The 20462-nt window shown below is 44.4% G+C and overlaps 1 protein-coding gene across 1 annotated transcript in view; it reads left to right on the forward strand.

Moving 5' to 3' along the window:
* The window catches only part of ssh1b (slingshot protein phosphatase 1b), a 66340-nt gene continuing 45878 nt past the window's right edge, over positions 1 to 20462 (forward strand). The window contains exons 1-2 of the mRNA XM_061875770.1: positions 1 to 99; positions 9231 to 9268. Of these exons, the coding sequence (XP_061731754.1) occupies positions 19 to 99; positions 9231 to 9268 (119 nt within the window). The 5' untranslated portion in view covers positions 1 to 18. The remainder of the gene's footprint in view (positions 100 to 9230; positions 9269 to 20462) is intronic.

The following is a 20462-nucleotide window of genomic DNA, read 5'->3' on the forward strand; positions in this document are numbered from 1 at the left end:
CCCACATCCTCCTCCACCATGGCCCTGGTGACTCTGCAGCGCTCTCCCACCCCCAGTGCAGCATCTTCGGCCAGCACCGCCAACAGCAGTGCGGGGGAGGTAGGTGATTCTCCACAATATGATTATTTTTTTGTGGTGGACTTTTGTTATTCTGTGTAAAAGCTCGAGTGACATGCCTCACTTTATTATAGTACATGTGCATCATACTGTGATCTTTACACCTAAATAAGCAGTGTGATGCATTGCAGTGTGCACCACTGCCACCACAACAATAAAACGTGCTTGTCAATCCAAATTGAAGCTGTTATTATCCTGGCCAGGACGTTTTCCTGCGATAATTGATGGATCGTGTACAACCAGTACGTCTCAACTATATAAGACATATTGTGGAGTTTTATCTAGTCCAGGGGTGTCAAACATACGGCCCGTGGGCTGGATAAGGCCCGCCAACAGGTTTTATCCGGCCCGCCTGATGAATTTGCCAAGTATTAAAGGCCTACTGAAATTAGATTTTATTGGGTTTTATTCCTTTACTGTAGTTAAAAATGCACAGTGTATAGTATTCCAATATTTACTCATGTCTCTTCCATTTTTCTGAATTGTATGTCCATCCCCATTTTTTATGTAAACATATATTTAGTCTGTTAGCAATTCATCAGCTCGACTGTTAAAGGCGTACTGAAATGAGATTTTCTTATTCAAACGGGGATAGCAGGTCCATTCTATGTGTCATACTTGATCATTTTGCGATATTGAACGGATTTAGTAGAGAACATCGACGATAAAGTTCGCCACTTTTGGTCGCTAATAAAAAAAAGCCTTGCCTGTACCGGAAGTAGCAGACGATGTGCGCGTGACGTCACGGGTTGTGGAGCTCCTCACATCTGAACATTGTTTATAATCATAGCCACCAGCAGCGAGAGCGATTCGGACCGAGAAAGCCACGATTTCCCCATTAATTTGAGCAAGGATGGAAGATTTGTGGATGAGGAAAGTTAGAGTGAAGCACTAGAAGAAGAAAAAAAGGCGACGGCAGTGGGAGCGATTCAGATGTTATAAGACACATTTACTAGGATAATTCTGGAAAATCCCTTATGTGATTATTGTGTTACTAGTGTTTTAGTGAGATTATAAAGTCATACCTGAAAGTCGAAGGGGTTTGGTGACCGCCAGTGTCTCTGAGGGAAGCCAATGGAAGTGAAGTGAATTATATTTATATAGCGCTTTTCTCTAGTGACTCAAAGCACTTTACATAGTGAAACCCAATATCTAAGTTACATTTAAACCAGTGTGGGTGGCACTGGGAGCAGGTGGGTAAAGTGTCTTGCCCAAGGACACAACGGCAGTGACTAGGATGGCGGAAGCGGGAATCGAACCTGCAACACTCAAGTTGCTGGGACGGCCACTCTACCAACCGAGCTATGCCCCCAATGGAGGAGCCAAGAAAGTCGCAGCTGCCCATTTGACAGCAGCTGCAGGAAGAACAACACAAGTTGGGGCGGCGCGGCGCAGTGGAAGAGTGGCCGTGCGCAACCCGAGGGTCCCTGGTTCAATCCCCACCTAGTACCAACCTCGTCATGTCCGTTGTGTCCTGAGCAAGACACTTCACCCTTGCTCCTGATGGGTGCTGGTTAGTGCCTTGCATGGCAGCTCCCTCCATCAGTGTGTGAATGGATAAATGTGGAAGTAGTGTCAAAGCGCTTTGAGTACCTTAAAGGTAGAAAAGCGCTATACAAGTACAACCCATTTATCATTTAAGCTCGGTAAGAGCCGACTTATTACCATAATTTTCTCACCGAAACCTGACGGTCGACATGTGGTAGAGAACCATGTTCGCTTCACCGCTCTGTTCAATAGTAAAGCTTCACAACAAATAAAGAAACACCGGCTGTGTTTTGGTTGCTAAAGGCAGCTGCAATCCACCGCTTTCCACTAACAGCATTCTTCTTTGACGTCTCCATTATTAATTGAAGAAATTGCAAAAGATTCAGCAACACACATGTCCAGAATACTGTGTAATTATGCGATTAAATCTGACGACTTTTAGCCATGAGTGGTGCTGGGATAAAGTGTCCGCTCCAAACAATAACGTCACAAGCACGCGTCAACATACGCGTCATCATCCCGCAACGTTTTAAACAGGACACTTCGCAGGAAATTTAAAATTGCAATTTAGTAAACTAAACCGGCCGTATTGGCATGTGTTGCAATGTTAACATTTCATCATTGATATATAAACTATCAGACTGCGTGGTCGGTGGTAGTGGGTTTCAGTAGGCCTTTAAAATGAGTTGCATTTTCTCTTTTTAATGAAAGAAACTGCTGTTCTGAATGTGTCCACCGATGTCACAATAGCAATTCTGTTAGGACCAGCAAGAGGTTTGTGTCTTCCGCTTCAAACACATCGTTATTTCAAACACATCGTTATTTGACACCCTTACTCCCCAATTATGTGTTTGTGTGGGTTTTAAGAATAGACGGTAGTAATCAACTTTTACCTTGAAAATAATTTTTTGTCTTGAAAATCAACTTTTACCATTGCAAGATGCCTCGTTGTCGTCCTTTTTCCGTTTAATAATACTAATAGATAAATAAAACAATTTTCTATACACCTAAAACGCTTCGGAATATCAAAGCCATTAGAGGCGGCACATGGACCAAACCGGTGAAATAAGGTGTTCTACCTACGGGTTCTAGGATTACCGCCACGACAGGCGCCAACTAAGGTATGAAAATACAGTGAGAAAACTTAACCCTTGTGAATAGTTTTACCTCCGATTCTCCAATTTGTTGAGTTTACTCCGGATTGATGACAAAGGAGGTGTTCGATACCTCGAAGAGTTTACATGTTGTGTTTTTGGTTCAATCCCAGAAATACTGCCACTTAATGTTTAATCCTGGTTTTGTAGATAAACTGAGACCAAGTCTAAACTCATTGTGCTTTTGAAACTGCACCAATTTCCTCAGAATTTTCAACACTCTTGAAGTGATTTTTCCAGAGGATTATTTGTGATTTGTACGTTTTCACAATTTGCTTGTTCTATTTTTGGCCAAAGTAAACAATCTACAGTTGTCTTTATTTTGAAGTTATCATGCCATGATTTCACCATTCCGGCCCACTTGGGAATGGATTTTTCCTCCATGCGGCACCTGAGCTAAAATGAGTTTGACACCCCTGATCTAGTCTGTGAAAACAGGCCGTTTTCAATCAGTCCAAACGCCTATTCAGCACTTCCGGTCAGTAGGGGGCAGCAGAGCACCATCAAGGCAATGGGTCTACTTACCTTGTTATGATAAATATGCTAACATTTTTTTGTCTTTTTAACAAGTCTAAGGACGCCCTTTTTTAACCAATTAAGTAATAGATAAGGAGTTAGGGAATCGTAATGATACATTTTGTCAATATTTAAGGGGGAATCGCAGCGCTGTCAAGGCTATGGGTCTACTTTACCTATGCTATTTTCCTTAGCATGAGTAAAATTTTGGTCTCTAACAAGTCCAAGGATGCACTTTTTAACCAAGTAATTACAAGATGAGGAGTTAGGTATCTTAATGATGCATTTTCTCAATATTTAAGTCGATTATTATTGGCAATACTGCGAAAACAGGCCGTTTCAATCAGTCCAAACGCCTACTCAGCACTTCCGGTCAGTAGGGGGCAGCAGAGCGCCATCAAGGCTATTGGTCTACTCTACTCTCACTATTTTGTTAGATCCACTATGGACTGGACTCTCACTATTTTGTTAGATCCACTATGGACTGGACTCTCACTATTATGTTAGATCCACTATGGACTGGACTCTCACACTATAATGTTAGATCCACTATGGACTGGACTCTCACAATATTATGTTAGATCCACTATGGACTGGACTCTCACACTATTATGTTCGATCCACTATGGATTGGACTCTCACTATAATGTTAGATCCACTATAGACTGGACTCTCACACTATTATGTTAGATCCACTATGGACTGGACTCTCTCACTATTATGTTAGATCCCCTATGGACTGAAATCTCACAATATAATGTTAGATCCACTATGGACTGGACTTTCACACTATTATGTTATATCCACTATGGACTGGACTCTCACAATATTATGTTAGATCCACTATGGACTGGACTCTCACACTATTATATTAGATGCACTATAGACTGAACTCTCACACTATTATGTTAGATCCACTATGGACTGGACTCTCACACTATTATATTAGATCCACTATAGACTGGACTCTCTCACTATTATGTTAGATCCCCTATGGACTGGAATCTCACAATATAATGTTAGATCCACTATGGACTGGACTCTCTCACTATTATGTTAGATCCACTATGGACTGGACTCTCACAATATTATGTTAGATCCACTATGGACTGGATTCTCACACTACTATGTTAGATCCAATATGAACTGGACTCTCACACTATTATGTTAGATCCACTACGGACTGGATTCTCACACTACTATGTTAGATCCACTATGAACTGGACTCTCACACTATTATGTTAGATCCACTATGGACTGGACTGCCATACTATAATGTTAGATCCACTATGGACTGGACTTTGACAACATTATGCTAGATTCACTGTATGTCCATTGCACCGGTCGCCCAGGGGGGTCCCCAAATCTGCGGTCCCCTCCAAGGTTTCTCATTGTCATCCCATTGGGTTGAGTTTTTTTCTTGCCCTGATGTGAGATCTGAGCTGAGGATGTCATTGTGGTTTGTGCAGCCCTTTGAGACAATTGTGATTTAGGGCTATATAAATATAAGTAAACATTAATTGATTGATTGGGTGATACTCTACTTATGCTATGCTACTTTCCTTCGTATGAGTAACATTTCTGTCTTTTTAACCTGTCCATGGACGCACTTTTTAACCAAGTAATTATTAGATGAGAAGTTAGGAATTGTAATGATACATTCTCTTAATATTAAAGTCGTTATTTATAGGCAATACTGTGATAACAGGCCGTTTTTAATCAGTCCAAACGCTTATTAAACACTTCCGGTCAGTAGGGGGCAGCAGAGCGCCATCAAGGCTATTGGTCTACTCTACTCTCACTATTTTGTTAGATCCACTATGGACTGGACTCTCACTATTATGTTAGATCCACTATGGACTGGACTCTCACACTATTATGTTAGATCCACTATTGACTGGACTCTCACTATTATGTTAGATCCACTATGGACTGGACTCTCACAATATAATGTTAGATCCACTATGGACTGGACTCTCACACTATTATGTTAGATCCACTATGGACTGGACTTTCACACTATTATGTTAGATCCACTATGGACTGGACTCTCACACTATTATGTTAGATCCACTATGGACTGGACTTTCACACTATTATGTTAGATCCACTATGGACTGGACTCTCACACTATTATGTTAGATCCACTATGGACTGGACTCTCACACTGTTATGTTAAATCCACTATGGACTGGACTCTCACAATATTATATTAGATCCACTATGGACTGGACTCTCACACTATTATGTTAGATCCACTATGGACTGGACTCTCACACTATTATGTTAGATCCACTATGGACTGGACTCTCTCACTATTATGTTAGATCCACTATTGACTGGACTCTCAAAATATAATGTTAGATCCACAATGGACTGGACTCTCACAATATTAGGTTAGATCCACTATGGACTGGACTCTCACTATCATATTAGATCCACTATGGACTGGACTCTCACAATATAATGTTAGATCCACTATGGACTGGACTCTCACACTATTATGTTAGATCCACTACGGACTGGATTCTCACACTACTATGTTAGATCCACTATGGACTGGACTCTCACACTATTATGTTGGATTCACTATGGACTGGACTCTCACACTATTATGTTAGATCCACTATGGACTGGACTCTCACACTATTATGTTAGATCCACTATGGACTGGACTCTCACACTATTATGTTAGATCCACTATGGACTGGACTCTCATACTATTATGTTAGATCCACTATGGACTGGACTCTCACACTATTATGTTAGATCCACTATGGACTGGACTCTCACACTATTATGTTAGATCCACTATGGACTGGACTCTCACAATATTATGTGAGATCCACTATGGACTGGACTCTCACAATATTATGTTAGATCCACTATGGACTGGACTCTCACACTATTATGTTAGATCCACTATGGACTGGACTCTCACAATATAATGTTAGATCCACTAAGGACTGGACTCTCACACTATTATGTTAGATCCACTATGAACTGGACTCTCTCACTATTATGTTAGATCCACTATGGACTGGACTCTCACACTATTATGTTAGATCCACTATGGACTGGACTCTCACAATATAATGTTAGATCCACTATGGACTGGACTCTCACACTATTATGTTAGATCCACTAAGGACTGGACTCTCACACTATTATGTTAGATCCACTATGAACTGGACTCTCTCACTATTATGTTAGATCCACTATGGACTGGGCTCTCAAAATATAATGTTAGATCCACAATGGACTGGACTCTCACACTATTATGTTAGATCCACTATGGACTGGACTCTCTCACTATTATGTTAGATCCACAATGGACAGGACTCTCTCACTATTGTGTTAGATCCACGATGGACTGGACTCTCACAATATTAGGTTAGATTCACTATGGACTGGACTCTCACTATTATGTTAGATCCACTATGGACTGGACTCTCACAATATAATGTTAGATCCACTATGGACTGGACTCTCACAATATATTGTTAGATCCACTATGGACTGGACTCTCACACTATAATGTTAGATCCACTATGGACTGGACTCTCACACTATTATGTTAGATCCACTATGGACTGGACTCTCACAATATTATGTTAGATCCACTATGGACTGGACTCTCACACTATTATGTTAGATCCACTATGGACTGGACTCTCACACTATTATGTTAGATCCACTATGGACTGGACTCTCACTATTGTGTTAGATCCACTATGGACTGGACTCTCTCACTGTTGTGTTAGATCCACTATGGACTGGACTCTCACACTATAATGTTAGATCCACTATGGACTGGACTCTCTCACTATTATGTTAGATCCACTATGGACTGGACTCTCACAATATAATGTTAGATCCACTATGGACTGGACTCTCTCACTATTATGTTAGATCTACTATGGACTGGACTCTCACACTATTATGTTAGATCCACTATGGACTGGACTCTCACAATATTATGTTAGATCCACTATGGACTGGACTCTCACATTATTATGTTAGATCCAATACGGACTGGATTCTCACACTACTATGTTAGATCCACTATGAACTGGACTCTCACACTATTATGTTAGATCCACTATGGACTGGACTCTCACACTATTATGTTAGATCCACTATGGACTGGACTTTGACAATATTATGCTAGATCCACTCGATGTCCATTGCACCGGTCGCCCAGGGGGGTCCCCAAATCTGCGGTCCCCTCCAAGGTTTCTCATTGTCATCCCATTGGGTTGAGTTTTTTTCTTGCCCTGATGTGAGATCTGAGCTGAGGATGTCATTGTGGTTTGTGCAGCCCTTTGAGACAATTGTGATTTAGGGCTATATAAATATAAGTAAACATTAATTGATTGATTGGGTGATACTCTACTTATGCTACGCTACTTTCCTTCGTATGAGTAACATTTCTGTCTTTTTAACCTGTCCAAGGACGCACTTTTTAACCAAGTAATTATTAGATGAGAAGTTAGGAATTGTAATGATACATTCTCTTAATATTAAAGTCGTTATTTATAGGCAATACTGTGAAAACAGGCCGTTTTTAACCAGTCCAAACGCCTATTAAACACTTCCGGTCAGTAGGGGGCAGCAGAGTGCCATCAAGCCAATGGGTCTACTCTACCTATGCTACGCTATTTTCCTTAACATAAGTAACATTTTTGTCTTTTTAACCTGTCCATGGACACACTTTTTAACCAAGTAATTATTAGATGAGGGGTTAGGAATTGTAATGATACATTCTCTTAATATTAAAGTCGTTATTTATAGGCAATACTGTGAAAACAGGCCGTTTTTAATCAGTCCAAACGCCTACTCAACACTTCCGGTCAGTAGGGGGCAGCAGAGCGCCGTCAAGCCAATGGGTCTACTCTACCTATGCTATGCTGGTTTCCTTAGCATGAGTAACATTTTTGTCTTTTTAACAAGTTTAAGGACACACTTCTTAACTAAGTAAGTCATACATACCATGAATTGATTAACAAGTTGAAAAACTTATTCGGGTGTTACCATTTAGTGGCCTATTGTACAGAATATGTACTGTACTGTGCAATTTACTATTGGTCTACTCTACTCTCACTATTATGTTAGATCCACTATGGACTGGACTCTCACAATATTATGTTAGATCCACTATGGACTGGACTCTCACACTATTATCTTAGATCCACTATGGACTGGACTCTCACAATTTTATGTTAGATCCGCTATGGACTGGACTCTCTCACTATTATGTTAGATTCACTATGGACTGGACTCTCTCACTATTATGTTAGATCCACTATGGACTGGACTCTCACACTATTATGTTAGATCCACTATGGACTGGACTCTCACACTATTATGTTAGATCCACTATGGACTGGACTCTCACTATTATGTTAGATCCACTATGGACTGGACTCTCACTATTATGTTAGATCCACTATGGACTGGACTCTGACTATTGTGTTAGATCCACTATGGACTGGACTCTCACTATTATGTTAGATCCACTATGGACTGGACTCTGACTATTGTGTTAGATCCACTATGGACTGGACTCACACTATTGTGTTAGATCCACTATGAACTGGACTCTCACTATTATGTTAGATCCACTATGGACTGGACTCTGACTATTGTGTTAGATCCACTATGGACTGGACTCACACTATTGTGTTAATAAAAGTATCAATGAGGAGTTAATAATGGTAATGATGTATTCTCTCAATGTTTAGGTCGTTAATTATAGGAAATACTGTGATATCTTTTTGTACATGTGATGCTGGGTGGATATTATTGATAAAGCGCGGCGTTTTTTACAAAGCAAGGGGATTATGTGCTTGTAAGAAGGCTGTCTGATCCGCGACATAAACAACAAGCAGTCACACTAATATTGCTTTTGAAGAACATATTTGATCATAAGCCTCTTTTTTTTGTGCCTTTCAGGATTTTGGAAGTGATGAAGACCGCAAAAATAACCAATGGTAAGTCTCACAGTTTATGCTCACGTATGTTTATGTGTACTACAGTGTTTGTACAAAGTACATGAAAGCGTTTTTGGGGGGGGGAAAAAAGTGTTACTATATGATTGGCTATCCATCCATCCATCCATTTTCTACCGCTTATTCCCTTTCGGGGTCACGGGGGGCGCTGGCGCCTATCTCAGCTACAATCGGGCGGAAGGCGGGGTACACCGTGGACAAGTCGCCACCTCATCGCAGGGCCAACACAGATAGACAGACAACATTCACACTCACATTCACACACTAGGGCCAATTTAGTGGCTAGTTTCCTGCAAACAGTAGTACCTCAACTTACAAACCCCGTTTCCATATGAGTTGGGAAATTGTGTTAGATGTAAATATAAACGGAATACAATGATTTGCAAATCCTTTTCAACCCATATTCAGTTGAATATGCTACAAAGACAAGATATCTGATGTTCAAACTCATAAACTTCATTGTTTTTTTTGCAAATAATCATTAACTTAGAATTTCATGGCTCCAACACGTGCCAAAGTAGTTGGGATAGGGCATGTTCACCACTGTGTTACATCACCTTTTCTTTTAACAACACTCAATTAACGTTTGGGAACTGAGGAAACTAATTGTTGAAGCTTTGAAAGTGGAATTCTTTCCCATTTAATGTCTTTGGACTGGACTCTCACCGTTATGTTAGATCCACTATGGATTGGACTTTCACAATATTATGTTAGACCCGCTCGACATCCATTTCTTTTGGTCCCCTGTGGGGGGGTTGCCTACATATGCGGTCCTCTCCAAAGTTTCTCATAGTCATCATTGTCACTGTCACCGACGTCCCACTGGGTGTGAGTTTTCCCTTGCCCTTATGTGGGTTCTACCGAGGATGTCGTTGTGGTTTGTGCAGCCCTTTGAGACACTTGTGATTTAGGGCTATATAAATAAAGATTGATTGATTGATATGTAGAGCTTCAGTCGTTCAACAGTGCGGGGTCTCAGCTGTCGTATTTTACGCTTCATAATGTGCCACACATTTTCGATGGGAAACAGGTCTGGAATGCAGGCGGGCCAGGAAAGTACCCGCAATCTTTTTTTACGAAGCCACGCTGTTGTAACACATGCTGAATGTGGCTTTGCATTGTCTTGCTGAAATAAGCAGGGGCGTCCATGAAAAAGACGGCGCTTAGATGGTAGCATATGTTGTTCCAAAACCTGTATGTGCCTTTCAGCATTAATGGTGTCTTCACAGATGTGTAAGTTACCCATGCCTTGGGCACTAATGCACCCCCATACCATCACAGATGCTGGCTTTTCGACTTTGCGTCGATAACAGTCTGGATGGTTCGCTTCCCCTTTGGTCCGGATGACACGATGTCGAATATTTCCAAAAACAATTTGAAATGTGGACTTGTCAGACCACAGAACACTTTTCCACTTTACATCAGTCCATCTTAGATGATCTCGAACCCAGAGAAGCCGGCGGCGTTTCTGGATGTTGTTGATAAATGGCTTTTGCTTTGCATAGTAGAGCTTTAACTTGCACTTACAGATGTAGCGACGACCTGTATTTAGTGACAGTGGTTTTCTGAAGTTTTCCTGAGCCCATGTGGTGATATCCTTTAGAGATTGATGTCGGTTTTTGATACAGTGCCGTCTGAGGGATCGAAGGTCACGGTCATGCAATGTCGGTTTCCGGCCATGCCGCTTACGTGGAGTGATTTCTCCAGATTCTCTGAATGCAATTCATACTTGGTCAACAGCCGCACAGGTCACACTGAGGGTGGCCGTACAAACAACTTTAACACTGTTACAAATATGCGCCACACTGTGAACCCCACACCAAGCAAGAATGACAAACACATTTCGGGAGAACATTGGAACCGTAACACAACGGAAAGACAACAGAAGAAATACCCAGAACCCCTTGCAGCACTAACTCCTCCGGGACGCTACAATATACACCCCTGCTACCCACCATCACAGATGATGGCTTTTAAACTTTGCGTTGATAACAGTCTGGATGGTTCGCTTCCCTTTTGGTCCGGTTAACACAATGTCGAATATTTTCAAAAACTATTTGAAACGTGTACTCGTCAGACCACAGAACACTTTTCCACTTTGTATCAGTCCATCTTAAATGATCTCGGGCCCAGAGAAGCCGGCGGCGTATCTGGATGTTGTTGATAAATGGCTTTCGCTTTGCATAGTATAGCTTTAACTTGTACTTACAGATGTAGCGACAAACTGTATTTAGTGACAGTGGTTTTCTGAAGTGTTCCTGAGCCCATGTGGTGATATCCTTTAGAGATTGACGTTGGTTTTTGATACAGCTGAGGGATCGAAGGTCACGGTCATTCAATATTGGTTTCCGGCCATGCCGCTTACGTGGAGTGAGTTCTCCAGATTCTCAGAACCTTTTGATGATATGATGGACCGTAGATGTGGAAATCCCTAAATTTCTTGCAATTGCACTCCGAGAAACGTTGTTCTTAAACTGTTTGACTATTTGCTCACGCAGTTGTGGACAAAGGGGTGTACCTCGCCCCATCCTTTCTTGTGAAAGACTGAGCATTTTTTGGGAAGCTGTTTTTATACCCAATCATGGCACCCACCTGTTCCCAATTCGCCTGCACACCTGTGGGATGTTCCAAATAAGTGTTTGATGAGCATTCCTTAACTTTATCAGTATTTATTGCCACCTTTCCCAACTTCTTTGTCACGTGTTGCTGGCATCAAATTCTAAAGTTAATGATTTTTTGCAAAAAAAAAAAAAGTTTATCAGTTTGAACATCAAATATGTTGTCTTTGTAGCATATTCAACTGAATATGGGTTGAAAATGATTTTCAAATCATTGCATTCTGTTTATATTTACATCTAACACAATTTCCCAACTCATATGGAAACAGGGTTTGCACAAAATACACCATAAAAGTTGCAGGGTGTCCAGTGGGATACATTGTAGTTGTCTACATGTCTATGTGTTGGTCATGTTACTGATGCTAGAGAGTAAGTGTATCCATGAGGCCCGGTGAAGTAAAAATGCAAAGAGACCTTATTGGCTTAAAAAAAGATACTAAGAATAATAGCAACGTAAAGAAGGAGTAAACCTCGGTTCCAATGCTGCCCCTCGAATCCAGCCGACGTCACCAAAGACGTGATTTATAGCAAAAAAAACTCAAACCTCTAATCAAAGCAGCACCCCAGAGTCCGAGTCCATGGTTCTCGCCCGGAAAAGGGTGGAGTGCCATCTCCGGGTTGGGGAGGAGACCCTGCCCCAAGTGGAGGAGTTCTAGTACCTAGGAGTCTTGTTCACGAGCGAGGGAAGAGTGGATCGTGAGATCGACAGGCGGATCGGTGCGGCGTCTTCAGTAATGCGGACGCTGTATCGATCCGTCGTGGTGAAGAAGGAGCTGAGCCGGAAGGCAAAGTCCTCAATTTACCGGTCGATCTACATTCCCATCTCCCCTATGTTCATGAGCTCTGGGTTATGACCGAAAGGACAAGACCACGGGTACAAGCGGCCGAAATGACTTTCCTCCTCCTTGAGACCTCCGATTTCGGGCGGTGGGGGCTAGGGGGCGTGGTTGGGGGTTGGGCAAGGGGCGTTGTTGGGGGCGTGGTTAAGAGGGGAGGAGTCTATTTACAGCTATCCATCCAACCTTTTTTCTACCGCTTATTCCCTTTGGAATAAGCGGGAGGGGGCGGAAGGCGGGGTCCACCCTGGACAAGTCGCCACCTCATCGCAGTATGTGTAGAAAACTATTTATAATTGAATCACTTGTTTACTTTTCAACAAGTTATTAGTTATTTTTATATATATTTTTCCAAATAGTTCAAGACAGACCACTACAAATGAGCAATATTTTGCACTGTTATACAATTAAATCAATCAGAAACTGATGACATAGTGCTGTATTTTACTTCTTTATCTTTTTTTTTTTCAACCAAAAATGCTTTGCCCTGATTAGGGGGTACTTGAATTAAAAAAATGTTCAAAGGGGGTACATCTCTGAAAAAAGGTTGAGAACCACTGCTCTAAAAGCCGTAGATGTTATTGTCACACATTACTGTACAGTAGATGGCATTATTTTCCTTTTTAAAAGTGTCACAACATTGCTGTTTACGGCAGACAAACTGCTTTACGGTAGACGAAAACGTGACTGCTGTTGTTGTGTGTTGTTGCCGCGCTGGGAGGACATTAATGACAATAAACCCACATAAGAAACCAAGAACTCACCCTGGATCATTCTACAGTCATAACGTCATTGGGCAGGCACTCTGTTTATATTGTAGGAAAGCGGACGTGAAAACAGGCTGTCGACACGTCACTCGGGTCTTCATGGAGCTGGAGGGGGCGTGGCCTCAAGCTCCGCCTGAATTTTGGGAGAAAATTTTTCCCGGGAGGTTTTCGGGAGAGGCGCTGAATTTCGGGAGTCTCACGAAATTCGGGAGGGTTGGCAAGTATGCCTCAGGGTGGCCGGTCTCTCCCTTAGAGATAGGGCGAGAAGCCCTGCCATCCGGGAGGAGCTCAAAGTAAAGCCGCTGCTCCTCCCCATGGAGAGAAGCCAGATGAGGTTGTTCGGGCATCTGGTCAGGATGCCACCCTAGGGAGGCGTTTAGGGCACGTCTGACCAGAAGACCCAGGACACGTTGGGAAGACTATGTCTCCCGGCTGGCCTGGGAACACCTCGGGATCCCCCAGGAAGCGCTGGACGAAGTGGCTGGGGAGAAGGAAGTCTGGGCTTCCCTGCTTAGGCTGCTGCCCCCGCGACCCGACCTCGGATAAGCGGAAGAAGATGGATGTAAACTCGAGCCTTTTTGTGTGCTCAGCTGAAACAGCCGCGTCATGCTTGGTCTGGACCCGCCCGCTCACACATTCATTGTTGCAGAGTTTCTGGTGGTCCTCTCGCCGATGAATGACGGCATTGTGGCACACGACGCATCAGCTGATGCAAGGAATCCGAGCAGACATAGGAAGGAAGGAAGATGAAGGGTGCTTAAAAGCTACTTTTAAAGCCCCCTCCATGTGGAGGACAAGGATGGTGAGAGCTTCTCGTAAAGCCAGCTGCCTGCCTCACCTGCTGAAGAAAACTCTTTGGACTCGGCGGGAGATCATGTAAGACAGGGGTGGGCATTACGTCGATCGCGATCGACTGGTCGATCTCGGAGGGTGTGTCAGTCGATCTCAAGCCAGGCATTAAAAAATAGACATAAAAATGAGCAATCATCAATCATACCAAGACTTCACTTTCGTCAGTTGTTTGACATTCTCGGCACCCGAGGATCTTGTGAGATGACGCTGGCTGCTGCGAGCTCATATTTAAGAAAAAAATCACTGACAGGGCGGACGCAGAGAAACACATTTTATTTCTAGAGACTCCGTACCTACTGTCAAAACTCTAAAGACCGACTGCACAGTTCCTGTCTTCACCATAAAAGACCTGTTTCATCCTGCCTGTGCTAACAAAATAAGAGTCTCAGAAAGCTAGCGTGCACAAGCTAGCAAGCTACGGAGTTTGATGCCAATGTATTTCTCCCCCGCCCTCAGCGACCGCTTTCTCACTTGCTTGCCCACCCGCACACTCACTGACGTCACTCACCTGCTGCCAGACATTAAAGGGCCACACACATATGCTACTCTCATAACAAAGTGCTTAAAAACGAGTATGCAAGTTGGACAAATGAGATGCCAAATCCAACCACTTTCATGTGGTATTGGACAGAAAGGAGGACTTTTTTTTCTCCTCCATTTGAAAATGCGGACGTTATCAGCACCACTGTCTAATTCCAATCAATGCAAGTCATCAGAATCAGGTAATACACCAACTTATATTCTTGTCTTCATGAAAGAAAGGAATCTATGTGTGTTAAACATGCTTGTATTATCATTAAACACCATTAACTTGTTAACAAAAATTTCTCTTTCATAAATAAATAAATATAAATTATAAATAGGAATGAGGTAGATCTCCTCGACTTGGTCAATTGAAAAGTAGCTCACCTGCAGAAAAAGTGTGAGCGCCCCTGATGTAAGAGAACAGCAGCGTTAATTACATCTCCTCTGTTGATCGTTTGGAGGGGACGAGGCAGCACGGTGGAACTGGGGTTAGTGGTTCTGCCTCACAATGTGAAGGTCCTGAGTTCAATCCCGGGCTCGGGATCTTTCTGTGCGGAGTTTGCATGTCCTCCCCCGTGACTGCGTGGGTTCCCTCCGGGTAGTCCGGCTTCCTCCCACCTCCTTAAGACCTGGGGATAGGTTGATTGGTAACACTAAATGGGCCCTAGTGTGTGATTGTTGTCTGTCTATCTGTGTTGGCCCTGTGGTAAGGTGGCAATTTATCCAGGGTGTACTTTGCCTTCCGCCCAAAATGCGACCCCGAAAGGGACAAGCGGTAGAAAATGGATTAATGTTTATGTAGCAGTAAACTGCAAAGATGACTGGGCTGTTAGGTGGAAGTAGGTGATAACTGGAAATATCTTGGTTTTTTTTACTTTGATAATGATTTGGGGAGCATGGGAAAGTACTCAGCCTTCCCGGTTAGGTTTATTCAGGTGTACTGGAGAGGAGGCTACGCCGGATAGTCGAACCTCGGATTCAGGAGGAACAGTGTGGTTTTCGTCCTGGTCGTGGAACAGTGGACCAGCTCTATACTCTCGGCAGGGTCCTTGAGGGTGCATGGGAGTTTGCCCAACCAGTCTACATGTGCTCTGTGGACTTGGAGAAGGCATTGGACCGTGTCCCTCGGGAAGTCCTGTGGAGAGTGCTCAGAGAGTATGGGGTATCGGACTGTCTGATTGTGGCGGTGCTTTTCGCTCCCTGTATGATCAGTGCCAGAGCTTGGTCCGCATTGCTGGCAGTAAGTCGGCCACATTTCCAGTGAGGGTTGGACTCCGCCAAGGCTGTCCTTTGTCACCGAATCTGTTTATAACTTTTATGGACAGAATTTCTAGGTGCAGTCAAGGCGTAGAGGGGATCCTGTTTGGTGGCCGCGGGATTAGGTCTCTGCTTTTTGCAGATGATGTGGTCCTGATGGCTTCATCTGGCCGGGATCTTCAGCTCTCACTGGATCGGTTCGCAGCCGAGTGTGAAGCGACAGGAATGAGAATCAGCACCTCCAAGTCCGAGTCCATGTTTCTCGCCTGTAAAAGGGTGGAATGCATTCTCCGGGTTGGGGAGTGGAGGAGTTCAAGTACCTCGGAGTCTTGCGGGTTCCATGGACCACTCAGGAAGGACATGATCGAGCAGGTTTGACTCTTGTTTATCTTTCAATAAAGCTGTCTCTTGCCGGGTAGCTTTTCAGCTCCTCCTCTGCGGCTAGCTCTTTGGTCGCTTTTCGTCGTCGCCGTCTTGCTCTCTCTCGCTCCTCGGTCGCCGCTGCCGGTTTTCCTACTCCTTCTCCCCTGTTCTCTCCTCCTTCTCCCCTTTTATACAGCGTGAGGAGAAATGTTAATTGTGAACCGGTGCGCGATCCACGCACCTGCATTTGACTGCGGCGTCGCTCCCGGCACGCCCCGCCTCTCCGCTCGGCCGCATTCTCCGCCTCCTTGCCGCCATCTCCAGCGTGCCCTGCTCCATCGCCTCCGCCTCTCCACAATCGCTTTATTTTTCGGAACGTTTGTATGGAGGACTGCTTCATTTTCAATCAATCAATCAATCAATGTTTATTTATATAGCCCCAAATCACAAATGTCTCAAAGGACTGCACAAATCATTACGACTACAACATCCTCGGAAGAACCCACAAAAGGGCAAGGAAAACTCACACCCAGTGGGCAGGGAGAATTCACATCCAGTGGGACGCCAGTGACAATGCTGACTATGAGAAACCTTGGAGAGGACCTCAGATGTGGGCAACCCCCCCCCTCTAGGGGACCGAAAGCAATGGATGTCAAGCGGGTCTAACATGATACTGTGAAAGTTCAATCCATAGTGGCTCCAAGACAGCAGCGAGAGTCCCGTCCACAGGAAACCATCTCAAGCGGATCAGCAGCGTAGAGATGTCCCCAACCGATACAGGCGAGCGGTTGGGTTCTGTTATATGAGATTAAAACTCATCTTACCTCCTCTTGGCTCTCCTGGTTCCTGCATCTCGGGGTCACAAAAACAGCAGCCAGGTGGAATTATTTCCCATTCTTGCTTGATGTACAGCTTAAGTTGTTCAACAGTCCGGGGTCTCCGTTGTGGTATTTTAAGCTTCATAATGTGCCACAGATTTTCAATGGGAGACAGGTCTGGTACCCGCACTCTTTTACTACAAAGCCACGCTGTTGTGACACGTGCAGAATGGGGCTTGGCATGGTCTTGCTGAAATAAGCAGGGGAGGTCATGAAAAAGACGTTGCTTGGATGGCAACGTCCATCCATCCATCCATCCATCATCTTCCGCTTAGCCGAGGTCGGGTCGCGGGGGCAGCAGCCTAAGCAGGGAAGCCCAGACTTCCCTCTCTCCAGCCACTTCGTCTAGCTCTTCCCGGGGGATCCCGAGGCGTTCCCAGGCCAGCCGGGAGACATAATCTTCCCAACGTGTCCTGGGTCTTCCCCGTGGCCTCCTACCAGCTGGACGTGCCCTAAACACCTCCCTAGGGAGGCGTTCGGGTGGCATCCTGACCAGATGCCCGAACCACCTCATCTGGCTCCTCTCGATGTGGAGGAGCAGCGGCTTTACTTTGAGTTCCTCCCGGATGGCAGAGCTTCTCACCCTATCTCTAAGGGAGAGCCCCGCCACACGGCGGAGGAAACTCATTTCGGCCGCTTGTACCCGTGATCTTATCCTTTCGGTCATGACCCAAAGCTCATGACCATAGGTGAGGATGGGAACGTAGATTGACCGGTAAATTGAGAGTTTTGCCTTCCGGCTCAGCTCCTTCTTCACCACAATGGATCGATACAACGTCCGCATTACTGAAGACGCCGCACCGATCCGCCTGTCAATCTCACGATCCACTCTTCCCTCACTCGTGAACAAGACTCCTAGGTACTTGAACTCCTCCACTTGGGGCAGGGTCTCCTCCCCAACCCGGAGATGGCACTCCACCCTTTTCCGGGCGAGAACCATGGACTCGGACTTGGAGGTGCTGATTCTCATTCCGGTCGCTTCGCACTCGGCTGCGAACCGATCCAGTGAGAGCTGAAGATCCCGGCCAGATGAAGCCATCAGGACCACATCATCTGCAAAAAGCAGAGACCTAATCCTGCGGTCACCAAACCGGAACCCCTCAACGCCTTGACTGCGCCTAGAAATTCTGTCCATAAAAGTTATGAACAGAATCGGTGACAAAGGACAGCCTTGGCGGAGTCCAACCCTCACTGGAAATGTGTCCGACTTACTGCCGGCAATGCGGACCAAGCTCTGGCACTGATCATACAGGGAGCGGACCGCCACAATAAGACAGTCCGATACCCCATACTCTCTGAGCACTCCCCACAGGACTTCCCGAGGGACACGGTCGAATGCCTTCTCCAAGTCCACAAAGCACATGTAGACTGGTTGGGCAAACTCCCATGCACCCTCAAGATGGCAACGTGTTGCTCCAAAACCTGTATGTACCTTCACAGATGTGTAAGTTACCCATGCTTTGGGCACTAATGCTCCTCCATACCATCACTGATGCTGGCTTTTCAACTTTACGCCTAGAACAGTCTGGATGGCCGAAATTTTGCAAGATTGTTTTCCCACAAAGTGTTCAACTTCAAAGGTTCCACACTCGATGAAATGCCGGACATACTTCATTGTAGCGCTTCCTTGCTGAATATATTGGTTTGTGTCGCAGGGTAATACGCAATACAGCTATCTATTGGGCTTCAACAGCTGAGCCACGTTGTTTATTGCCATGTTATTTTCACACAAACAATGGCGCCGCGTCGCTTAAAAGAAGAAGATAGACAAGGTCTTGTGATGGTGCCTCTGCGTCACTTTGAGGGTTTTTTTTTGTGCTGTGCTGGAGGTGAAACAATGAGGCTATGTGTTCCATGGCAGCGTGGACGCAAGCATCTACTTGTTACTCTAGCCTTCAAAGCCACGTCATAACCTCGGAGGCGGACGCCAAAAGGAAGCCACAAGAAATAAATATAAATCCAATGAATCTATTCCAGACCCCTAGAAATATTAACCAAAATCACATTTTACATAATATGATTACAGTTTAACAGGCAGAAAACAAAGCCAAGTGTGTACACATGAGGAATTAAATGCATAAATAAACATGGCAACATCCATTTTCTACCGCTTATTCCCTTTTTGGGGTCGCGGGGGGGCGCTGGCGCCTATCTTAGCTACAATCGGGCGGAAGGCGGGGTACACCCTGGACAACTCGCCACCTCATCGCAGGGCCAACACAGATAGACAGACAACATTCACATTCACACACTAGGGACCATTTAGTGTTGCCAATCAACCTATCCCCAGGTGCATGTCTTTGGAAGTGGGAGGAAGCCGGAGTACCCGAAGGGAACCCACGCATTCACGGGGAGAACATGCAAACTCCACACAGAAAGATCCCGAGCCTGGATTTGAACCCAGGACTGCAGGAACTTCGTATTGTGAGGCAGACGCACTAACCCCTCTCCCACCGTGAAGACATGGCAACATAATCATTTAAAATGAAAGAGTTCTGTCTCAAATTCAGTAATGTTTTTAAGCAAAGTGCTGGCACTCGCAACATTGTTTGGCCCCATGGTGAGATTTTCGGGGGGTTTGCATCAGTTTCTGTCCTGGTGCTCACATTTTGGTTCTACTTCCTGTTGAGTTTCCTGTCAGCGCACATGTTTTAATTTTGTTTCACCTGCTGCTCCTTGCCAGCGCTCTTTTATTGTATTGTGTCAGTGTTTGACTTTGTGCCACCTACCTTACTGCCACTACCAGCCTTCTTTTTGCTATCTTTGATTATTTTTCCAGTTTAATTGAACTATCTTACCTGCACATCACCTTCAATCTCTGCAACCTGTGGTCACGACAAACTCAACCATGCGCAACCGTGACACATGGGGGGTTGTTTTGCAGTCGGCAAATTTTCAGTGAACTCAATTACGCAAAATGATATGCAGGGCAAACAGACTAGTTTGTGAGAGAGAGAGAGAGAGAGAGAGAGAGAGAGAGAGAGAGAGAGAGAGAGAGCTTCATTGATTTCTTCAGGAGAGTTCCCTCAGGAAAATTACATTTTAGCAGCAGTGTACAGAATTGAGATCGAATTTAAAAA

The sequence above is a fragment of the Nerophis ophidion genome, linkage group LG17 (assembly GCF_033978795.1).
Source record: "Nerophis ophidion isolate RoL-2023_Sa linkage group LG17, RoL_Noph_v1.0, whole genome shotgun sequence".
Classification (NCBI taxonomy): domain Eukaryota; kingdom Metazoa; phylum Chordata; class Actinopteri; order Syngnathiformes; family Syngnathidae; genus Nerophis; species Nerophis ophidion.